This window comes from Mya arenaria, chromosome 8 (genome assembly GCF_026914265.1).
Source record: "Mya arenaria isolate MELC-2E11 chromosome 8, ASM2691426v1".
In the NCBI taxonomy this organism is placed as follows: Eukaryota; Metazoa; Mollusca; class Bivalvia; order Myida; family Myidae; genus Mya; species Mya arenaria.
Genome location: NC_069129.1, coordinates 74,895,266 through 74,914,680, shown reverse-complemented (window position 1 = coordinate 74,914,680; position 19,415 = coordinate 74,895,266). Strand labels below are relative to the sequence as shown.

The 19,415-nt window shown below is 34.7% G+C and overlaps 3 protein-coding genes across 4 annotated transcripts; 2 read left to right on the top strand and 1 right to left on the bottom strand.

Moving 5' to 3' along the window:
* Window positions 1-9,221: 9,221 nt before the first annotated feature.
* Window positions 9,222-11,919, top strand: LOC128243905 (uncharacterized). Of its 2 annotated transcripts, none has more exons than XM_052961911.1 (2): window positions 9,222-9,555; window positions 10,306-11,919. In XM_052961911.1, the coding sequence occupies exons 1-2, from the start codon at window positions 9,430-9,432 to the stop codon at window positions 11,305-11,307; spliced, it is 1,128 nt and encodes a 375-aa protein (XP_052817871.1). In that variant the 5' UTR covers window positions 9,222-9,429; the 3' UTR covers window positions 11,308-11,919. The 2 variants fall into 2 exon arrangements, with proteins under 2 accessions (XP_052817871.1, XP_052817873.1); XM_052961913.1 differs by having other exon boundaries at window positions 9,222-9,540; window positions 10,306-11,917.
* Window positions 11,920-12,873: 954 nt separating this feature from the next.
* Window positions 12,874-14,448, top strand: LOC128244569 (uncharacterized). The gene is made up of 4 exons (XM_052962562.1): window positions 12,874-13,027; window positions 13,261-13,457; window positions 13,676-14,037; window positions 14,387-14,448. Exons 1-4 carry the CDS (start codon window positions 12,890-12,892, stop codon window positions 14,446-14,448), a joined length of 759 nt encoding a protein of 252 aa, XP_052818522.1. The 5' UTR covers window positions 12,874-12,889.
* A 1,982-nt stretch (window positions 14,449-16,430) lies between these two features.
* LOC128244568 (uncharacterized) lies at window positions 16,431-18,988 on the bottom strand. The gene is made up of 3 exons (XM_052962561.1): window positions 18,572-18,988; window positions 18,068-18,231; window positions 16,431-17,595 (listed from the first exon to the last, which is right to left on the bottom strand). The coding sequence occupies exons 1-3, from the start codon at window positions 18,986-18,988 to the stop codon at window positions 16,431-16,433; spliced, it is 1,746 nt and encodes a 581-aa protein (XP_052818521.1).
* Between the last annotated feature and the right edge of the window lie 427 nt (window positions 18,989-19,415).

Below are 19,415 nucleotides of genomic sequence, written 5' to 3'. Positions count from 1 at the left end.
AGTCTGGCCGGGTATACCAGCTGAAAAAAATACACAAAAGCTCACCGTGCTGCTGAGGAGTCTTATATAATTCCCGGTTCCAATTAAGATGGAGATGTTGATTCCACACGGCTGGAAAACCAGCCCGGTGCACCCAAGCTACGCCCTCGGCAGTATCTGCAAGAGGAGGTTGTAAATCTGGGAAAACGCATTAATTATCAATTTGAGAAAATTCTTATCCGTCATAAGAAGTGAACATGTATGTGGCTTATAGAACATCTGAACTTAATTTTTATGAAGGAGACGAGGTTCAGTCTGGGATCTAAACCTGGATTTTGATGCTGAAATTTTGAGTTTTGTTCAAATCAAGTATGAACTTAAATCGAGTACGTAGATATCTTGAAGCCCAGATTTATCGCTTACCTGAAGTTCGTACGGCTACAATTGAGAGCTTTGTTGTAAACTGCAGGGACTGTCCCAATGAGCCGTTTGTCTGTAAGGGGAATGACGGTGGCTTAGGTGACTGGTGGTACCTCTCTGCATGTCTGCATGTCTGAAAATGGCAGAGAATGGCCATGCACTTATGAAAGCTATGCTAGAAATACGCATTGGTACACAGGCAGTTATGAGTGTATTAGATGTCATTACCACACAGAAATTGTGAGGCCTCTAATACAGCAATACTGACATCAATGAGGAAACATGTATATCTGTCATGGGGCTGTGCTTGTTCTGTGACGTCAAAACCACTGCAACTGGGCAATTAACTAGAAATATCTTTTCAGAAAAAAGAAACAACTATCACTGGTCAGCCTTTGTTACCCAGTGAACACCCAGAGCATCTCGTTACTTATAAGTAGCCTCATCAAAATCTAAAATTAACAAAAAGTGTAACAGAAAGCTTTCAAATACTGAACAAAGCATAACTTTGAGGCGGGCTACGACAATTATTTTCAAGGGCAGAAATCTCGCAGAAGATTATGCCAAGCTCTTGATGATTTAGGCCCAATTTCAAAGTGGCACTCAGTAACATGGCGGCGTAAATTTAATCAAACATCAATAAAGTAACCCAGGAGAATAAGAAATGGCTTTAAACTCTCTCACATTCATGGCAGAATGTCTGATAATGGTCCTGTATTCCAACCAGGACGGAGAATATGTGAAGCATGCATACACTCACACACCTTTACAGCCTTACAGTCATTGAGTTATGGTCTCACTCTTATTCACTTACACAAACTCAATTCACTTACACAAACTCAATCAATCAATCAATCAATCAATTAATCCGTCAATTAATCAATCAATGCACACCACTTGGAAAGGTATGACATCCTTTGGAAGAGACCAATCTTTCAGTCCGGTAGACGGTTGCTGACTTAACTTTATTGTCCCAAGCAGCAACTGCATTTAGAAAAACATGTTGATGATCGCACTTAAACAAAGCCTAGTATTGAGTACAATTAAACATTCAGCCTATTGCCTGGGGTAACATATCTAGATCCCCAAATCGATCATCAGCGAAACACGAATTGCATTGCGTGTCCGAGGGTGGGGGGCCCAAGGATATCTTGACGCAACTTACCATGGCCGCCTTGTGTTTTTGTTCACAAAGCCAGCACACACAGTTCATTCTTAGTTTGCATGTTGTGTACTGAAAAATTTCAGCTTTCCATGACACTATTCAATAAACCTTTCCATAAATTAAAACCAATTAACAAATAACTACCAGGTATTAAATGAAAATAATGTCATTTTTACCTGAATTATTGATAAATTTATACAACTTCTATTGCAGTCAAACTGGATGAAATATCAGAAAAGTATGTCCTGTTCCAAAAAGTCAGGTTTTGAAGTTTCAGACAATAGTCCATAGCCAAGAATTTAAGTGTTCAGACAGAGGGAGGCAAATCTTCAAAAAAAACAAGAGCTGTCACAGAGACTGCGCGCTCGACTATTCCGCCGCATTCCAGTGCAAGGATTGAAAAGTTTTGGTGAAACATGCATCACTGTTAGATTAGATTTCAATATAATACATGATGTGCTGGGATAATAACATATATGTGGTTGCATGCAAAATTTCAACGAGAATTTCTAAGTCTAATAATAAAGGGCCTTTATTTGCAAAGTACATGTACAGTTATCTAACTTGGTTATTCAATTAATTTGGGTGGTTGAATACCATGGTATAAAGTCTCAATGCAATACATCAAGTAGTTGCTGAGATATTATTCTATGTGTGCTAACATGCAAGACCTTAACCAGAATTTCTAAGTCGCATAATAAAGGGGCAAAAATTATATATTATGAAAGATCGAGTTATATTACTTGATTAAATAAGAAGGTTAAATGGTTGGGAGTGTGTGTGTAAAATTTCAATGCAATACATGATGTATTCACTGAGGTATTGACTTAAAAGTGGTTACATGCAAAACCTTAACCAGAATTTCTATGTTGGATAAAAAAGGGGCCATTATTTGAATTTAATGTAAACTAGAATTATCTTACTTGGAAATTTAAGTAGATTGGATAGTTGAGTACCATTGTATAAAGAGTCAATGCAATACCTCAAGTAGTTGCTGAGATATTAACCTATGTGTGCTTGCACGCAAAACCTTAACCAGAATTTCGAAGTCAAATAATAAAGGCCTATTATTTGCATTAAATGCAAACCAGAGTTATCTTACTTAGTTTATTAAGTAGGTTGGATCGTTGAGTACCATTGTATAAAGTTTCAATGCAATACCTCAAGTAGTTGCTGAGATATTAACCAATGTGTGCTTGCACGCAAAACCTTAACCAGAATTTCTAAGTCGAAAAATAAAGGCATATTGTTTGCATTATATTCGAATAATTATTATCTAACTTCATTACTTCATAAATTAATACTTGATCGTTCCAATTTCCAACAGTCTTAAACAACACAATATCATAGATTCCAGTCTCAGATACACATGCTTTATTGCATCATTGTTTCAATTAATTATCCTTTAGTGCATGAGACAATGAACAATGACTTTAAGCATGCTCAAAACATATTTATTGTCGAAAAAAATAGGATTTAATTTCCAAAATTTGAGCCACATTGTTTATACCGGGGAAGCCGCCATTTTGATTAAGCATTCAAGCATTATCAATTTACAGTTAACGGACATTTTTATTGACATGTGATACATAAAATCTGTCTTGAAATAATTAAGGAGACCAATTTTTGTCGCCTTAATCCAGCGGTCCCCCTAATGCCTAGATTAATATATATATGGACACCTTAATATCTGTAGTAGATATATATATAAATATATATATGTTTATATATATATATATATATATATATATATATATATATATATATATATATATATATATATATATATATATAGTTTTAAATTGCTCGAATTCGCCATGTGGATTATTGGGACATATGTAGATATTTGGAACAGGGACCCAATAGTGGCTACACCCAACAACTTTGTGTGGTTCTATCCATTCCTTTTATATTACTGATTTAATTAAACTTGACTCTTAAAACATGTGAATTGGGTCCGAAAATGTTGCGAATATACATTTACCGTAAGTGTTATACATACATGTATATCCACCTCATCTGCATGTATATGGTGGACATACTGCGCATGCGTCTAGTATCCTATGAGCATGCTCCAGTTGGATTTCAAAAAATATCCCTGATCACTCATTATTTTAGCTAAGATTATTCCTACATAATTTCTAAAAAATATTGAAGAAGTAAATATAAAACATTTTATAGAACAACAAAAAAATATATTTATATATTTCATTCACCTTAATATCATGATCTATTTCAGTTTGCAGTCAATGTTAAGGTTCCTAGTGTTCGTTTCGGTTTTTTTTTGTAACGCGTTGCATTTAAAAAAAATATTCTGATGGAACGACGCATTTTAATAACAACCTAAAACGATAATTATTTAAAGTTACCACAACAATTGTAAAATATGATGGAAAAGGATTGATATTCGTTTTTGTCAATAATGAAAATGAGCACGTGTATATTAAGATAATTAGCATACATATTACGCAACAACTAATGTAGAAATATCTTTATCGAAGTGTCTAAAATTTACAAACAGATCAATAACATATCATTTTATCCAAGCACAAAATTCTAAGGTTTACACGTCTAAAGTCAGTTTAGTTTGACGTACATAGTGTGTAACATTACATATTACGATGAAAAACGGCCAATATCGTTTGGTTTCGTGTCTATAGCAAGACCTTTAGTTGGCTCATGTGTGAAATAAATATTCATCGTTTGTACAAAAACAACTCCATATAAGGAAACAACATAAAATGGATATATTAACACATAATTTGAGAAAAACGGGTCTTTTAAAACAGCGAAAACATCGAATCACGTAGCCCAATATAGTCTTCGTATGCATGTCGAAACCAAAAGTCAACATCTTTTAAATAAGTTTATTAGGCAAGTATAACATGCAATACCAAACAGTTGGCGAAAAAAAAGCGCATTTTTTTTGCACAAACTAGCAATGTAAAACATTAGAAAACTTAATAGAATTGTCACAGTAATTAATTTGATGACTATGGATTATAAATATAACACTTTATAAACGTTAAAATAAATGCTCTGTTCTGTTCTCTTCTGTTCCGTTACGGTACTGATATATTCAATATCTTTAATCCTTGACCCCCTTTTAACCTGAAACTATGTGGCATACAATCAATATCAATGGAAGAGCTTAAATAAGTGGAAGAAGTCAAACTGATCGGTTGCTCATGTGTCAAAGGGCATCCCTATAGCTGGGATTACAAGGATATATTGTTCAGGGTCAATTCTAAAATCTGTTTTTAGAACTCATAATTTGAGACATATTACTGCAGACTTTTCTATGATGACGTACAAATATGAAGTTTACAGATTTTGACCGTCTATGCATCCGCATGCCTTGTCAAAATTGGAAATGATGATTTATGTCCATCAGGGAATTGGCTAAATTTAGTTATGTTTTAAATATAAAAACTACATTACGGTAAATTGTCACTGTGCTATTTGTTAAAGTAACAGAAAATACAATTGACATCATTTTCGAGTCTGAAACTTTGATCAAAGTTGGATTAGTTCATATCAATAGGAGATGCTTATATTGTGTACAAGAGGTCAGTAATGGCTGTTTCAACATCTTTATTACACTGACATGTCTCATAAAATCTATTGGTTGATAATATATGCATCACATATGCGGAAATACATAAATGCAATTGAACAAATATTTACTTAAACAGTAATTCGAATAGTCAATTGAACTGTGTTAAGGTCAATGTTTTCAGTCTTTAAAAGCATATTGTTTTTTGTAAATCCATGGTTATCTTTCACCCTTACGTTAGCCTATGAATAAGCTGACACAAGTAAGGTGTGTTTTGTCGTCATGATATTAGGAGATTTAAAAAATCAAAAAAATCCTCCTTCCCCATTTAAAAAAAAAAAATCCCGTAATCTAAAAATAAACAACTCTGGCCTAGGCCCATTCAACAAATGAATCACTTATTAAATCACAGTGAACATGCAATATATCAATAAAGTTAGTGTTGTCTGGCAATGAAGATCCGTTATCTGTTTGGTTAATAAGTTTGTCTTTAAAACCAATCAGTGATCCGAATTTGGAGTTTCTTAAATTAATAGTGAAATTGCTGCTAATTATACCATAACTGTAATTGACACTGTCAGAGAATATGTCGTTAGGTTCTATACCGTTGTATTCAGGACTTATATTGTACCATGAATACGTCATTGTGTTGATTTTAATTAGCTCTATTAGATACTGTTTATTTTTATCCAAAACAATTAATCGGTCAAATGATCTCTTGGAAAGTCAAAGTAAGTATCTTTTATTGATGTTTTGTTTCTGTTGCAGCCCTTGCATAATTATAAATTAATTCGTTTTAACAGTTTTAAAGCTTAACTTTCTTTTTATGCCAGTGTGTTTGAGGTTATATACTTACAATAATCAAATAATAACAATTCACATAAGACTTCATTAATTCTTCTTATTTCTATTATGCCTGAAAGTGAAAATCTGCCGACAAAACATATCATTTGTTGAAAAGTATCATCTTTCGAACTTTTTTATTTTTTATTTTTTTTTTATTTTTAGCTCTTATTTGTAAAACTATGTAGCTTTAAGATTATCAGTTTGATATTTGCTTAAATATCACCAAAATCAACAGCACTTTAATATGTTATGCTGGTGTAACCTCATCGAAGAAATAAAAACACATTACTCACATTGCTTCTCATCACCTTCAAAGTACCCTTTTGGCGCCCCTAGTCGAAACACTTTGTGTGACGTCACACATGTGCAACTTAAGGTGCAGTTAACTAAAATGTGAATTATTTTAGAATGGAATTAAACACGTATGAATAATAATAATAATAATAAGAAGAAAAAGAAGAAGAAGAAGAAGAAGAAGAAGAAGAAGGAGAAGAAGAATAAGAAGAGGAGGAGGAGAAGAAGAAGAATAAGAAGAGGAGGAGTAGAAGAGAAGGAGGAGGAGAAGAAGAAGAAGAAGAAGAAGAAGAAGAAGAAGAAGAAGAATGATAAAAACCTTGATTATATGCCTATCCATTTCTTGTTCCATATCCGACAGTGAAAATACAGCACGCCGTATTGAATAATCCGTATCATGATACTGTATTTTTTCTGATTCCGTATCATGCGAGTAGCGTTTGTAATCTCGGAACTTCTTCCGCGTTGCTAAAAATAGCGTGACCAAAACAGCTGGTAAAACCTGTCAACCTGGACTCATAAAACGAGTCATTAGTCATTATTAATTTTACAAAAATCCGCTACTTGGCTTACCGGAATACGCTAAATACGAAGATAAATACCTTACGCAAGAAGAGAACCGATATACGCCTTCCATTCAAACAAAATTATTGTGTTTTTTACATTAATATTATATTAATACCCTACCAACGAAAATTTAAAAAAAAAATGCATAATAATGTTATATAAAATGTCATTGTATTAGATGGAATTACATTTTCTGAATCATCAACCGAAAATCTAATAGAAGCTACCAAAATACACATTTTTCCCAATGAGTGTTGACCAGATGACATTAATATAACCAAAACACAAAAAATAAATGGAAATTTGAAAGAAATGATAATTTAATCATCGATGGGAATTTAACAAATAGGTCAGTGAAAATTGGCTCTTGTCGCTAACCGAAATAATTATTTTCAACGAGGCAGTTAAAATTAACATTTTGTCCGATGATAATAAATAATGAGAAAATATGATGCAAAATGATCTTAATCATATTCTTATAGAAATATATAATCTGTAAAAGGGATACGAAAGAAGGAAAATGCTCGAGACATATTGTGTGCAGAGTGTACCTAGCGGCTATACACTATTGTATACAAACCTATGGCATAACTCTTTCATTAATGACAACACATGAAACTATATAATAACTTTCTCAAGTTTACTCAATTTTTTTATTGTTTACAAACGATTTTGATTCAGCTCCAAATAAATACTCTCAAAATAATTATAGAATACGTTTTAAGTAATTGTCTTTGTTGCTTTTTGCCTATGGTCGATTTATTGACAATGAATTTCAAATTTACCAAATGTTCCAAATATACTGCTTTGTCAGTGATATATGTGAATCAAAAGAAAGTTGGGCTTTCTTTGATAGACCTCAAAGGAAGGTTCATTTACTTTCTTTATGACTGCAATTAGCCTAGCTATAAGTAAGCTTCAACTACGTCAAACAGGAAAGCAAAGATTATGTGAGCTATTGTAGAAGATGCGACGTACTATGCTTCACAGAATGGCTCAGCTTTCCAGTAAGTGAATAGAAATGTTGGCTTTAAATGAACTTTCGTATCTTCAACAACCCGGTCAACTCGTCAACTATTAACTAAACAATACGTCAAAGCTTAGCTTTTCATTATAGATAGTTAATATTTTAAATCAGGAACTACAAAGTTCATGTTGATAAATACCAAATATTTATTGATGTTTTCTGGTTGGTAACTGCATCTAGAAAGACAATTTGGCGAGTGCTCCGATAAGATTGTAAGTCATTCTAGGTTTTGGAGCAAAGTGCACATACAGAATGTTGCAATGGTAAGAGCTACCCTAGTTCTTTAATGTGCCCAAATGTATAGAAGTGTCACACGGGACCTCCATTGAACGTCCCTCCCGGAAGACGATAAGCATTTTTAGTGTTGTGGAGGGAAATCGAACCTTCGACCCCTGGATTGACAGTCAAGTATGTAACCACTTGACCATGTACCCGCTATATGACAATTTTTTTATCAAAGACTCGGAGTTTTCTCGAAAAGCGTTCGAGCAAAGCGATGCTTTCATTGGTTATATAAACTAAGCGTCGATTGGTTGAAAACAAAGCACTTTGATTGGTCGCAATCAGCATTCTGATTGGTCAAAATTAAATCAAAAATGATTCTGGCTTGCGATATTCACTATGCATTTTAATAGAAAATTACTGACATTTGCAAAGGGCTTATTAAAAGTTTTTTTGTGCGATTTATATCAATCATAAATAAGGAAAATTATGTAAGTCGATTGATCCAAGGTCGAGTGCGATACGGATTCTTCCACAAGCAACCAGGTCTGTCTGGTAATGTTTGTATTTTGTTTGTTTGGATTGTATAATAGATTGACTGACATTTCTTCCTGCATTTACAATTTAAACTCTAAAAATCGAAAGATCAATCTAAAAATAGAATGGGAATGACGAGTATTACCGAACCTGTGCGATCGAAAAATGTAGTCCTGGTCTAGCGTGTGATACAGAAAAAGAAAGCTGTAGTGTGTACTACTGTCTTCTACACAGCAGTTGTGTATCACAATCTGTCATCAACAAAGTAATACAACATCAGCGAAAGAAATACTTTATTGTGCGTTAGTATATTCAGTTATAGATAACTGTTTGTATTTGTTTTGTTTTTACTTTTACTTTTAACCATATCCGTTCAATCGTATTTCGGTTGGCGACGGGAGATAACTTTTACTAGCTAAATTAGCGAAATTATTTTGTAACTAAATTCATTATTTCTTAATATGTTTTTGTTATATTTATAAGAATAGGATAATTAAAAACCTGTTTAATAAGAAAGCGTATTTCGGTTACATTCTTGCGAAGTTTGGTTATGATCTGCGTATTTCGGTAATTTAACCTACACTTGGTTATTTTAATAGGATTAAAGAGTCAAATTACAACGCTTTACAATAACAATGTGCATTAGTGACTTGGTCAAGCCCGTCCGAAATATGGCTTAACAATGTAAACTTCACGAGGCCGCAATTCTAGTTTTATCGTGACGGAACTCGTCCAGTTGCGTCCGGTTGCGTGGTCAGGTGACGAGTTATAATTTTATTTGGGGATTACGCATATTCTCTTTTTACCAGACTAACAATGGTACGGGTAGTGATACGGAGACTTGGTCGGATGTCCTTATCTCGATTTGTTTTAGTTGTTGTGAGTTGTTGTTGTATGCTGGTTCTCAGGAATAACATGGACTTAGGAGTAAGTATTTTCAAGGTATGTTTACAGTTGCTTGGTGACTTAAGCTCATTTTTACCCTATACGTTTATATAAATCATTCATTTTGGTTCATATTGACATATTTGCACTCGCCTAGCCCTTTGTATAGATAACACTTGACGTTCATATTGTATTTGTTCATACAGCCATGAATGCAAGACAAAAATGCGATCAATCCTTAAGTATAGAGTAACTTTTAATCTGTCATATTTCCTTAAATGTCTAAGGCAATGTTTTAAATTGATGATATACATGTTAAAGTATATGTCAAATAAATTTTGGCTAGTTAAACTGATTTAAATATTTCTTTTATGAGCTCTTTTTATCAAACCATTGTATGTTAATTGTACACGAGCTATCGTATAAATATACATCTGAAAATGCATCTCGTGTAGATTGGGCATTTATATATTTTTCAATGGAATTTGCAAAGCATTGCCTTATTCGGGCGACTGATGCTTCATTACTTACCAGACACGTTCAGTATGTTTCTACAGTTGTCATTGGAGTGATGTATTCCTAAGAAAGACAGAATCATTTGTTTAAACAGAATATAATGAAGGCTCCAAAAGGTTGCAACCAATTTACAAAACTCGTAATTAATAAGGATAAGAGATAGCCACTGAGTTTTCTCAGAAATGTTTATAGGAGTTAGCGTTTCATTACTGTAATAAATTGAATGTTTCATGCACATTGTGTACGCACTTCATTGTGTAGTTGTTCTTTTATTTTGCTGTATGTCTTCAGTTTGGACGGGTTCTTCATTACACAGACAAAACCATCAGCAAAGCAACAGAATTAAGGGCGTCCAAAGATATACCACCACATTATGACAGGAAATTTATTCATACGCAGATTTTGATAGGGAACGGTACTTCTAGCCGTAAGTACGATGTCACCGTTGTCACGGCCTATTTTGATCTTGGAACATTTAGAAAAGGCTTTGCTGGCAATTTCTCTACCGAGAACTACTTCAATTGGTGCAAAATATTCAGATATTTGCTGAACCCATTAACAGTATACACCGATTCACAGAAGTTCTATTATTTAATGAAGAACATAAGAAATGAAACTGTCAACACAACACGAATTCATCTGATTAAAAGAAACTCATCTTGGGCATTTCAGCTGCAAAGTAATATATCAAAAGTATTTTCTCAAAAAGGATACCCTACCCACTATCCTAATACAGTTTTACCCGAATACGCATGCGCACAGCTCGCAAAATATGATGTCATATCCCGTGCTTCACGCGACCACGTGTTCAAGACGAATTATGTTATGTGGTTAGACGTTGGATACTTCAGAGATAGAAAGTCAATCAACAAATTTTCACTAAGTAGGCCGAACGGCTTCAATGAAAGTCGTGTAGCTATGAATGTAATCCACGCGAATACACACATGGCTATGTCAGTGACAAATATATTCCGAAATAATCTAGTTTGGGTCGGCGGTGGTCTAGTGTTTGCTAATAGGGATATCATTCTTCGATACGAAACCCAGCTGAAAAAAGCCGTGGATTATTTCCTAAGCAGGCGTCTGATGAATACCGATCAGCAGGTTGTGTACGCGTTGTTTAGTGATGAGGGGCGCCGCGAGATCCGCCCTCAAATTGAGCTCCAGTTGTACAACCCCCCTGCGGAAAACAGCTGGTTCTACCTGGGAAATATTATGCTTAAAGAAGACCTTCTATTTATTTCAAATTCCGACAACAATAGAACAAAACAGAACAGATTTGATTATACATAATTTTGACAGTTGTCTATGTAACATATACATATTTAATACAAATACGAACATTTCAAGTATACAATAAAGTGAAAGATCTTCATGCAATTGTTTAACTAACAGATTAAGTGCGAACTGAAATACTTATGAACCATTGCAAATCATACGATATCTTAGAAGGGCAAATTATTATACTTCTTAAAGCTGCACCCTTACATATTGACAGTATTGACTTCTTATTTATTTTCTCTCAGGATCAGCTGATTTTTGCAACAATGCATTCAATTCGGTCATTAAAAATAATTCAATAAACAATGAATCACCATTGTTTGGATTAATGCCAAAAAACTCAATTTTCTGAGAACCTAACCATATGAAACTCAATAATTCTATAAGGTACCATCAAGGAATCATCAAGCTTAAACAGGAAGATACATAAATATAATACCATTAATACCAGAAAATGGAATATCGGCGATGAAGATCATAATAATCTGTTATTACTATTATTATAGTATTATTATTATCGTAAAGCTAATGCTGAAAAATTACTTTTGCTCTTCAAAAATTGCTTTGTTCGTAAAACATTTTATAAATATGATATATTCTTATACTTATACGGGCTTGAAGACAAACGCAAAGCGTTTGTCTGTACAAGCCCTCTTACGGTTTGTACGTATATGCAAGGGACAACTTCTTTTTGCCGGAGTGAAAGGTATGAAAAAATTTGGGCACCACTGAACCATGAAAATGAGAACCAGAAAAGCTTGTCATACATTGTTCATATGAAGCGTGTGCACGCCGGCAAGCAAATTGTACATGTTTTGGGCGGGGTTTGACGACCGTAAACCAATGAAAATTCATTATGGAAACACCCGAGGTACATGTACTTTTTAGATCGGAACTTCCATATATGGATATGAGTTAAAAAAAGTACTTCATTTAATAGGAAAGCGTGTTTTACTTATACGCAATGCAGAATGAAGCAAAAAAAATGTCATTAAAGCAGTTATTACATCAGACAAAATAAGAGAAAAAGAAAAGTCAGCGTTCATTTAGTCGTTTAGACGTAATTTTATAAATCTATGTCGTATTTATTAAATACTCATGTGTCTATTTGTTCTTATATATATATATATATATATATATATATATATATATATATATATATATATATATATATATATATATATATATATATTTATATAAACAAATTATGCACTAGTCAATTGTACCCCCCCCCAACATAATTTAGTGTAATGCACCAGTCAATTGTACCCCCACACCACCCCCCGGTCCAGGGGTATTGTCCTTTCCGATAACTCGATTATCTTTCCCTGAATACTCTTCAAGTGGGCATGCGCAAAAAGCGGAAATTTACTTCCGGGGACTACACAAACCAGGAAGTAAACAGCAACAAGTGAAAATGGAAAGTAAAGATTCAAAACTAATAAAGAAAACGGGCAGGAAAACCCCTAAGTACTGTTGTATTTGTAAAGGAATTTACAGAGGAAAGGTTATTGATGGGAGAAAAGTGTCATTGCACCGTTTTCCTCAGAACAAACGTTTAAAACGTGTGTGGGTGCAGCGATGTAAAACGGTCATGAGATCGTTCCAGTGGAATGAACACAGACGATTGTGTAGTGAGCATTTTGTTGGCTTCAGAGGACCTTCATTCCAGCATACACTTCCATCTATGTTTCCAACTGAGACTGGTGCTACCAAAACCTTCCAGCCAACGGTATTTTTTATTTCTTATATTAGTTTAAGTTCTTCCTTACATGCACCTCAAAATGAATTATGTTATATCAACGGTGCTTAAAAACAATGTCACAGCACTTATTTGTAAATTTTGTAATTTAAGAAATGATTAAAGAATTGTTTTCAAATACAGCCTGGAAAAATGTGTACCATATAGCCTGGCAGATTTTGTACTAAAACATTTATCTTATACAGTTTCATTTGCAATTTCAGCTCCTTGATGAAGACGTAGGTGATGATGATGATGGTGATACGGTCAATGACGATTTAGACCTAGAACTGTCAAATGATGATAGTATACAGCCACAACTGTCATTTGTATCCCCTTCCGGGCATGCCATTGATACCTCTGTCCACCTGCATGATTACTGCATGGGACCAGTACTACAGCCACAGAATCAGTCCTTTAGGTATTGTTCAATATATATATATATTGCTTCTTGTGCTATGAAATCGATCTGATAAGTTAATTACTTCTGATCATTTTTCTTCATTCTTTAACAAAAATAGGAAAATTTAAGTGTTTGTAAATGTTTAAGGCCAAAAAAACAAACATTTGGTTAGGGTTACCAGACTGTACATGTAAGATGTGGTAAATGGGTACATGATCAATTTGTATATGTTTCAGATGTTGTGACACACAGACTGAGAACAACTGTGCAGTGATGGAAGTACAAACTGAAGAAAGTTTCCTGGGAAAAACAGCAGACTTCAGTTCACAAACAGAACATTCTACTAGAGACTTTGGTGTACAATGTCAGCTACCTATGCTCACATATGATGACGTAAAATACAATGACGATTTGGTCAGTTTTTACACCGGAATCCCTAATCGAGTTGTGTTTGAAGCTTTGTTTGATGAAATCAAGGATGAAGCTGAAGTGCGGACATCAAGGCGGAAACTTAACTATAAAGATTCAGATGGAGGACGGCCAAGAACTCTAAGTGTTCTGGATGAATTTTTCATGGTGCTGATGCGCCTACGTCTAGGTCTGTTATTTGAAGATCTAGGTACTAGGTTTTGCATATCCACTTCACAATGTAATGACATTGTTGAAAGATGGATCAACTATTTACATGTACAATTATCCTTTCTTGTTCAATGGCCATCTCGTGAGGTAGTGAAAAATAACATGCCTGAACAATTTAAAGAGAAATATTCTAACACTAGAATTATTATCGACTGCACTGAAATTTACAGTGAAACATCCAGTTCTCTTTCTTTGAAAAGTTTAATGTACAGTGATTACAAGTCTCACATGACTCATAAGATTTTGGTGGGTATAAGCCCAAATGGTGTTGTAACTTTTGTTTCTGACTGTTGGGTGGGCTGTACCAGTGACAAGAAACTCACAGAAAAATGTGGACTCTTGGACTTGCTTGAAGAAGGAGACGCCATAATGGTTGATAAGGGTTTCACTATTACAGACCTTACTACTCCAAGAGGCATTCATCTCATTATTCCACCATTTAAACAGAAAGGAAAACAATTCTCTAAACGTGAGGTTCTCCTTACAAAAGATATTGCAAGTTTACGAATACATGTTGAAAGGCAAATGGAGAGAATCAAGAACTTTCGAATATTGCATGGCAATATTCCTATAACACAGTCAAGGAGAATTTCTAAAGTGTTCAAAATATGCACATATTTGACAAATCTATGGCCACCACTTGTTCAATAATAACTCATGTGTCAATGAAAGCGTTTGTATATATCAAGCATTAGATTTAGGGATAAAAACTTGTATACTTCTAACTAGAACAATGAAATTACAATTTTGTTTTAAAATCATTTTTTCGAGCAAGTTATATGATAACATATGAGATTACACATTTGATTCAGGTTTGACAAAAATGGATAAGGAAATATGCTCATGTGAATGGATTTCAAGATTTGATTTGAAACATGTATGCATTAACTGATCAATTTATTGATATAATTTTTTGTTTGTGAAACATCTGCTTTGTATTTTGTGGTTTTATTATTTGTAACATTTCTAAGAATAAAAGTCAAAGATCACTTATTAAGTTTGGCTCTGAAATGAGTTTTTTTTTATTTGCCATGTGTAATTGATCTACCACGTACTTCAAATCATTAGTATTGAATTGCTTAAAGGATTTTTCAGTATGAACCATTTTCATATCAGTTTCATAATTGAACTAAGTGGAAATAAGAATAGGCAAGAGTGCCATAGATCAAACTGAAATGCCCGACAAATGTTAACTTTAAGATACATTAGATTAAAAAAACTAGCCCCATGCTAAATATGTCCCAATGTTTAAAGGGACTGTACACCAGATTGGCACCAATAAAGTTTTTTTCTGTAACAAATCTCAGGACAAATTATTTAATAAAATGTTTTACTCTTCTGATATGATAATGGTAAAGAAATACCAAAATGTAAAAGAAAATTGAGCTATGGATTGAACTAGTGTCACCAAAATAGCTGTCCAGTGTTGTATCCACTTTGCTACGAAGGCTTATCCGAAACCATATGAATGCTTAAGCTAATATACCTTACTTGGTTATATCCCATGATATCATCAACTAGCAAATCACGCATAAGAATGAATTCTACTAGGTATACATACCCAGTAAAAAAAAATTAATGGAGAAATATGGAAAAAATAATGCGAAAATAAATTAATTGTATACTACGGTATGTGGTACTTCAGTTAGTTAGTTTCAATGCATTGTACACATTGATACCAAGTTTATGTCAGTTTTTGACAAGTTTCTTTTTTTTTTCGATATTTCATCACACGGTGTATAGCCCCTTTAAGTTTTGCACCCTGCAAACATAAGAAAGTAACACTCATTTGTTGTTTTTAATTAGCAAGTCAGAAAAGGAGAACAACTCGACAGTCTTGAGTTATGGGCCGTGCAGTAGCTACATGCAAACCAATATTCAATTGAACATCTTCAATTGTTTTAGAGTAAAACTCAGCTACTTCTTTAAACAATGGCAATATAAACGCTATCACTATCCTGCACACAAAATGCAATAATAACACACTTGAAAGGTTAAACATATGTCCATTTATTAAGCTCAGAAATACATCCCTGAAAACTAGATAAATGGAAAGGAAAAGTAGAAAAGGTCAAACATAAAACAAGGAAATAATTAAAGTAGATTTACAGCATCGCATAATCACAATATGTTGACAAAAGTACACATACTTTCAAAATACTGCCCAAAATTTAGATTTACAACTTTTTTATTCATGGTTTCAAATTATAGTAACAATACAGTCATTTTGGAGTTTCATTTTGAATATAGTTATGAAAATAACTGAAAGCAAACAAGATATTCACATAAATTGCCATTATTGATCATTCAAATGTACATGTATAAACAACACATAACTAGACGAAGTACAAATCAATTGAACAGACTCATTCCCCTTTTAACACGTTGTGCGTACAGTTCAGGAATGTATGATTCAAGGCAAAATCTGTCAAGTTGACACAACATTTTCAGCCAAAATGATTCACAAAATGCAATTCTCTGTATAGAAAGACCTACACATGTCCAAACTACAAAATCACACCATTTCCTCCCGGTGATTCCCATCTGCCCTTGGACCTGGTAGTAATATTTGTGTGTTTCCTTGAGTAACACCTTGCCATTCTCTAACTGACAAAAAAAATCATTGTCTTCACAGCATTCCTCAGGCGTTTGCATCCTCCATTTCTTAGAGGCAGGACACTTAATCTCAACCAGACCAACACTTTCTGTACAATGTGAACAGAACACAAGCCCATCTGGACTGGCACCAAGGTAGGGTCTGTCGGCACATACAACTAGACCACTGTCTTTAACTGCTAGTCCTTTGTGGTCAGTTTGCATTGCTTTCGCATACATTCTCTTTGCAGCCTTCTCATGTTTAATTCCATATTCTGTGTACTTGCTTGTGAAATTGGAATACAACATCTGCCGCAGGAGTCCGTCAGGTTCAGTTGATTCTTTCCTACGACAGATGCTGCCAAAGTTTGAAGCTGTTAGGCGTTCTTTTCTGGCCTCTTGCCATTTCCCACTTTTTTGGCCCCTTGTTAAGATTTCAGTTAATTGAATTTCTTCAGCGCTTTGCTTCAAAGAGTCAAAATGATCCAAAAACACTGTCTTACTAGAACTGTCCCTCAAGTTTACACTATCATGGTAGTTGAATGGCACAGAATGTAACACAGGGAGATCTGGTTCATTTTCAGTTGTTTCAATTTCAAAGTTTTTTAACCAGCCTACATTCAACTTCGAACCAACCAGTTTCTGCCTAAATCTGTCAATGTTAACAGTGCATCCATTGATAGAGTTCAGTTCATGGTTTTTGTTTACAGAAACTTTACGTACTGACACGTTGTACAGTTTCTTCTTTGAGAACATAAGATCTTCAGATTTCCTAGGCGACAGCTTACGTTTCCGTGGTGCAGACAGCATGCTGAAGTTGTTCCAGGCACAGGGTTTGGATGTTGGAGCAAGGGTTTTTTTACGCGTCAGGTCTTCAAGTCCATACAGCAGGGCACCAATATGGTTGCAGCATTCACCTTCACTAGATGAAAATAAAAAAATTCATTTACATGTGTGCCTTTTTACTTGTTATACTTACATGTATATTCCAAAACATTAAAGTTTGAAAATGGAGGTGAATACACAGTATTTTACACTTAGTATTTCCTGGTAGGCCATGAACATACAAAACACAAACAGTGCCATAAGTAAACACCAACACGGTGAAGGGAGTTCATTGAATCAATACATAAGCTCGCCTGTTCTTTCATTCAGAAAAAAATAGCAAAACTCAGCTAACCATGAAAGCCAAAATTATGACAGTTATAACATGTGCTTTTTTGTCTCTTGTAACAAGTGTACCAAGTTTGATAAGAAGATATGAAATAGTTTGAAGAATGCCCCAAGTTTAAGTATTTGATAATACTGACAAAATAGCCTAGCGTGTGTGGGTTTGACACCTTTCATCAATGCAGATCAGAGACTTTGATTTATCACAAATTAATTCAACTTACCCAGCTGGACAATTGCAGAACGCGGAGTGTATGCAGCCAGTCACTTTCGACAGAAGGATCCAGGGTTGGTACTCTGGTGACTTTCTTTTGTCTGCAGTTGGAAATGATGGCAGCACGGAAGCTTGAACATAACAGTGGCTGCACTCTTCGCTTATGAGATGGACCTGAAGAATAAATTATAAATAATATTTTAATTTAAATGACAATAAATAAACAACATACATCATAGAACATATGAAAATTGTACAAAATACATTATTTTTTTTAAAATTAAGATAAGTATATAGTCAGTGTGGTTCGACACATACATGTGCTTGCATCCACCACACCCCCCTTAATTGTGGCTAGCCCCGCCTACATAAAAATGTTGAGTACATTTTTCACACCAAATTATTTTTATGTCCAAGTCAAAATAGTCCCCTTGAGCTAATTATATAACTAGATGAAGTAAACATGGCAGAAAAAACAGCCTCAGACTTATTATAAACTCACTATTTGACATACCTCAACTTTCTGTACATGTCCGTCCACATAATAAGTCCTCGCCTTCAATTGACGTTTCGAGTCTCTTTTCAGTACAATGTAGTTGTATATATCCTTTTCCTCTACAGCAGGAAACAGATCAATAGTGGACTTCCATGCCTTCAGTGTTGATGGCGGTGGAAGACCCTCGCCACATGGGAGGATAAAGCGTTCGGTTGCTCTTCTCTCTCTTTCTTCCCGATCTCTCTCCTCCAGCACGCGTTTGTCAGTTATAGAAAGTCTATATGCGCCTTTTATCCTCTCAATCAATTCGCATTTAAGACCTGATACATTCAATTTCCGGTTCGCAAGGTATCTTTTCAAATCGACGACCTTAAATGGTGTCAACTCATTGTTATTCATACACGCCCCAGTGATCTCATTGTCTACGTCGGCCATCTTGCAAAATGTATTCCCCGGAAGTAGGAAATGGAGTAGCCTCCCTTAGAAATCAGGGGAAGTAACCAAGTTATCGGAAAGGACAATACCGGGGATAGCCGGAGAAAAGGGCCGTGTTTTTTTACCTTTCAGGTGGCCCCGCAGTGCCGGATGAATGCGGTGGTTATGTCTTCGCGCAAAATATAGTGGGGAATGGGCCTTACAAAGAGTCCCTGGGTTGCGGGGGCATTTGGCAGGGATTTTACCATTTATTCGGATTTTAGCCGGGGTTGGCTTGTCAGAAAGTCAAAGTCCCCGCTAGTCCCCGGACCTGGGGGCCGTGGTTACAATTGACTGGTGCATAAATGCCAGCTTCACCAACCCAACTCGAAGCCTTTAGTGAATGTCCTTATGAAAATAAGATTTTTAGTAATTACATCAACTAGGT

What these genes read in the sequence shown, in the direction of transcription:
- LOC128243905 (XM_052961911.1), top strand. Translation starts at nt 9,430, where the DNA reads ATGGTACGGGTAGTGATACGGAGACTTGGTCGGATGTCCTTATCTCGA. An exon ending in TAGGAGTAAGTATTTTCAAG is followed by an intron (nt 9,556 to 10,305) that starts GTATGTTTACAG and finishes GTATGTCTTCAG; the next exon opens with TTTGGACGGGTTCTTCATTA.
- LOC128244569 (XM_052962562.1), top strand. Translation starts at nt 12,890, where the DNA reads ATGAGATCGTTCCAGTGGAATGAACACAGACGATTGTGTAGTGAGCAT. An exon ending in CCAAAACCTTCCAGCCAACG is followed by an intron (nt 13,028 to 13,260) that starts GTATTTTTTATT and finishes TTGCAATTTCAG; the next exon opens with CTCCTTGATGAAGACGTAGG. An exon ending in CCACAGAATCAGTCCTTTAG is followed by an intron (nt 13,458 to 13,675) that starts GTATTGTTCAAT and finishes TATATGTTTCAG; the next exon opens with ATGTTGTGACACACAGACTG.
- LOC128244568 (XM_052962561.1), bottom strand. Translation starts at nt 18,988, where the DNA reads ATGGCCGACGTAGACAATGAGATCACTGGGGCGTGTATGAATAACAAT. An exon ending in GACATGTACAGAAAGTTGAG is followed by an intron (nt 18,232 to 18,571) that starts GTATGTCAAATA and finishes TTTATTCTTCAG; the next exon opens with GTCCATCTCATAAGCGAAGA. An exon ending in TTCTGCAATTGTCCAGCTGG is followed by an intron (nt 17,596 to 18,067) that starts GTAAGTTGAATT and finishes ATTTTCATCTAG; the next exon opens with TGAAGGTGAATGCTGCAACC.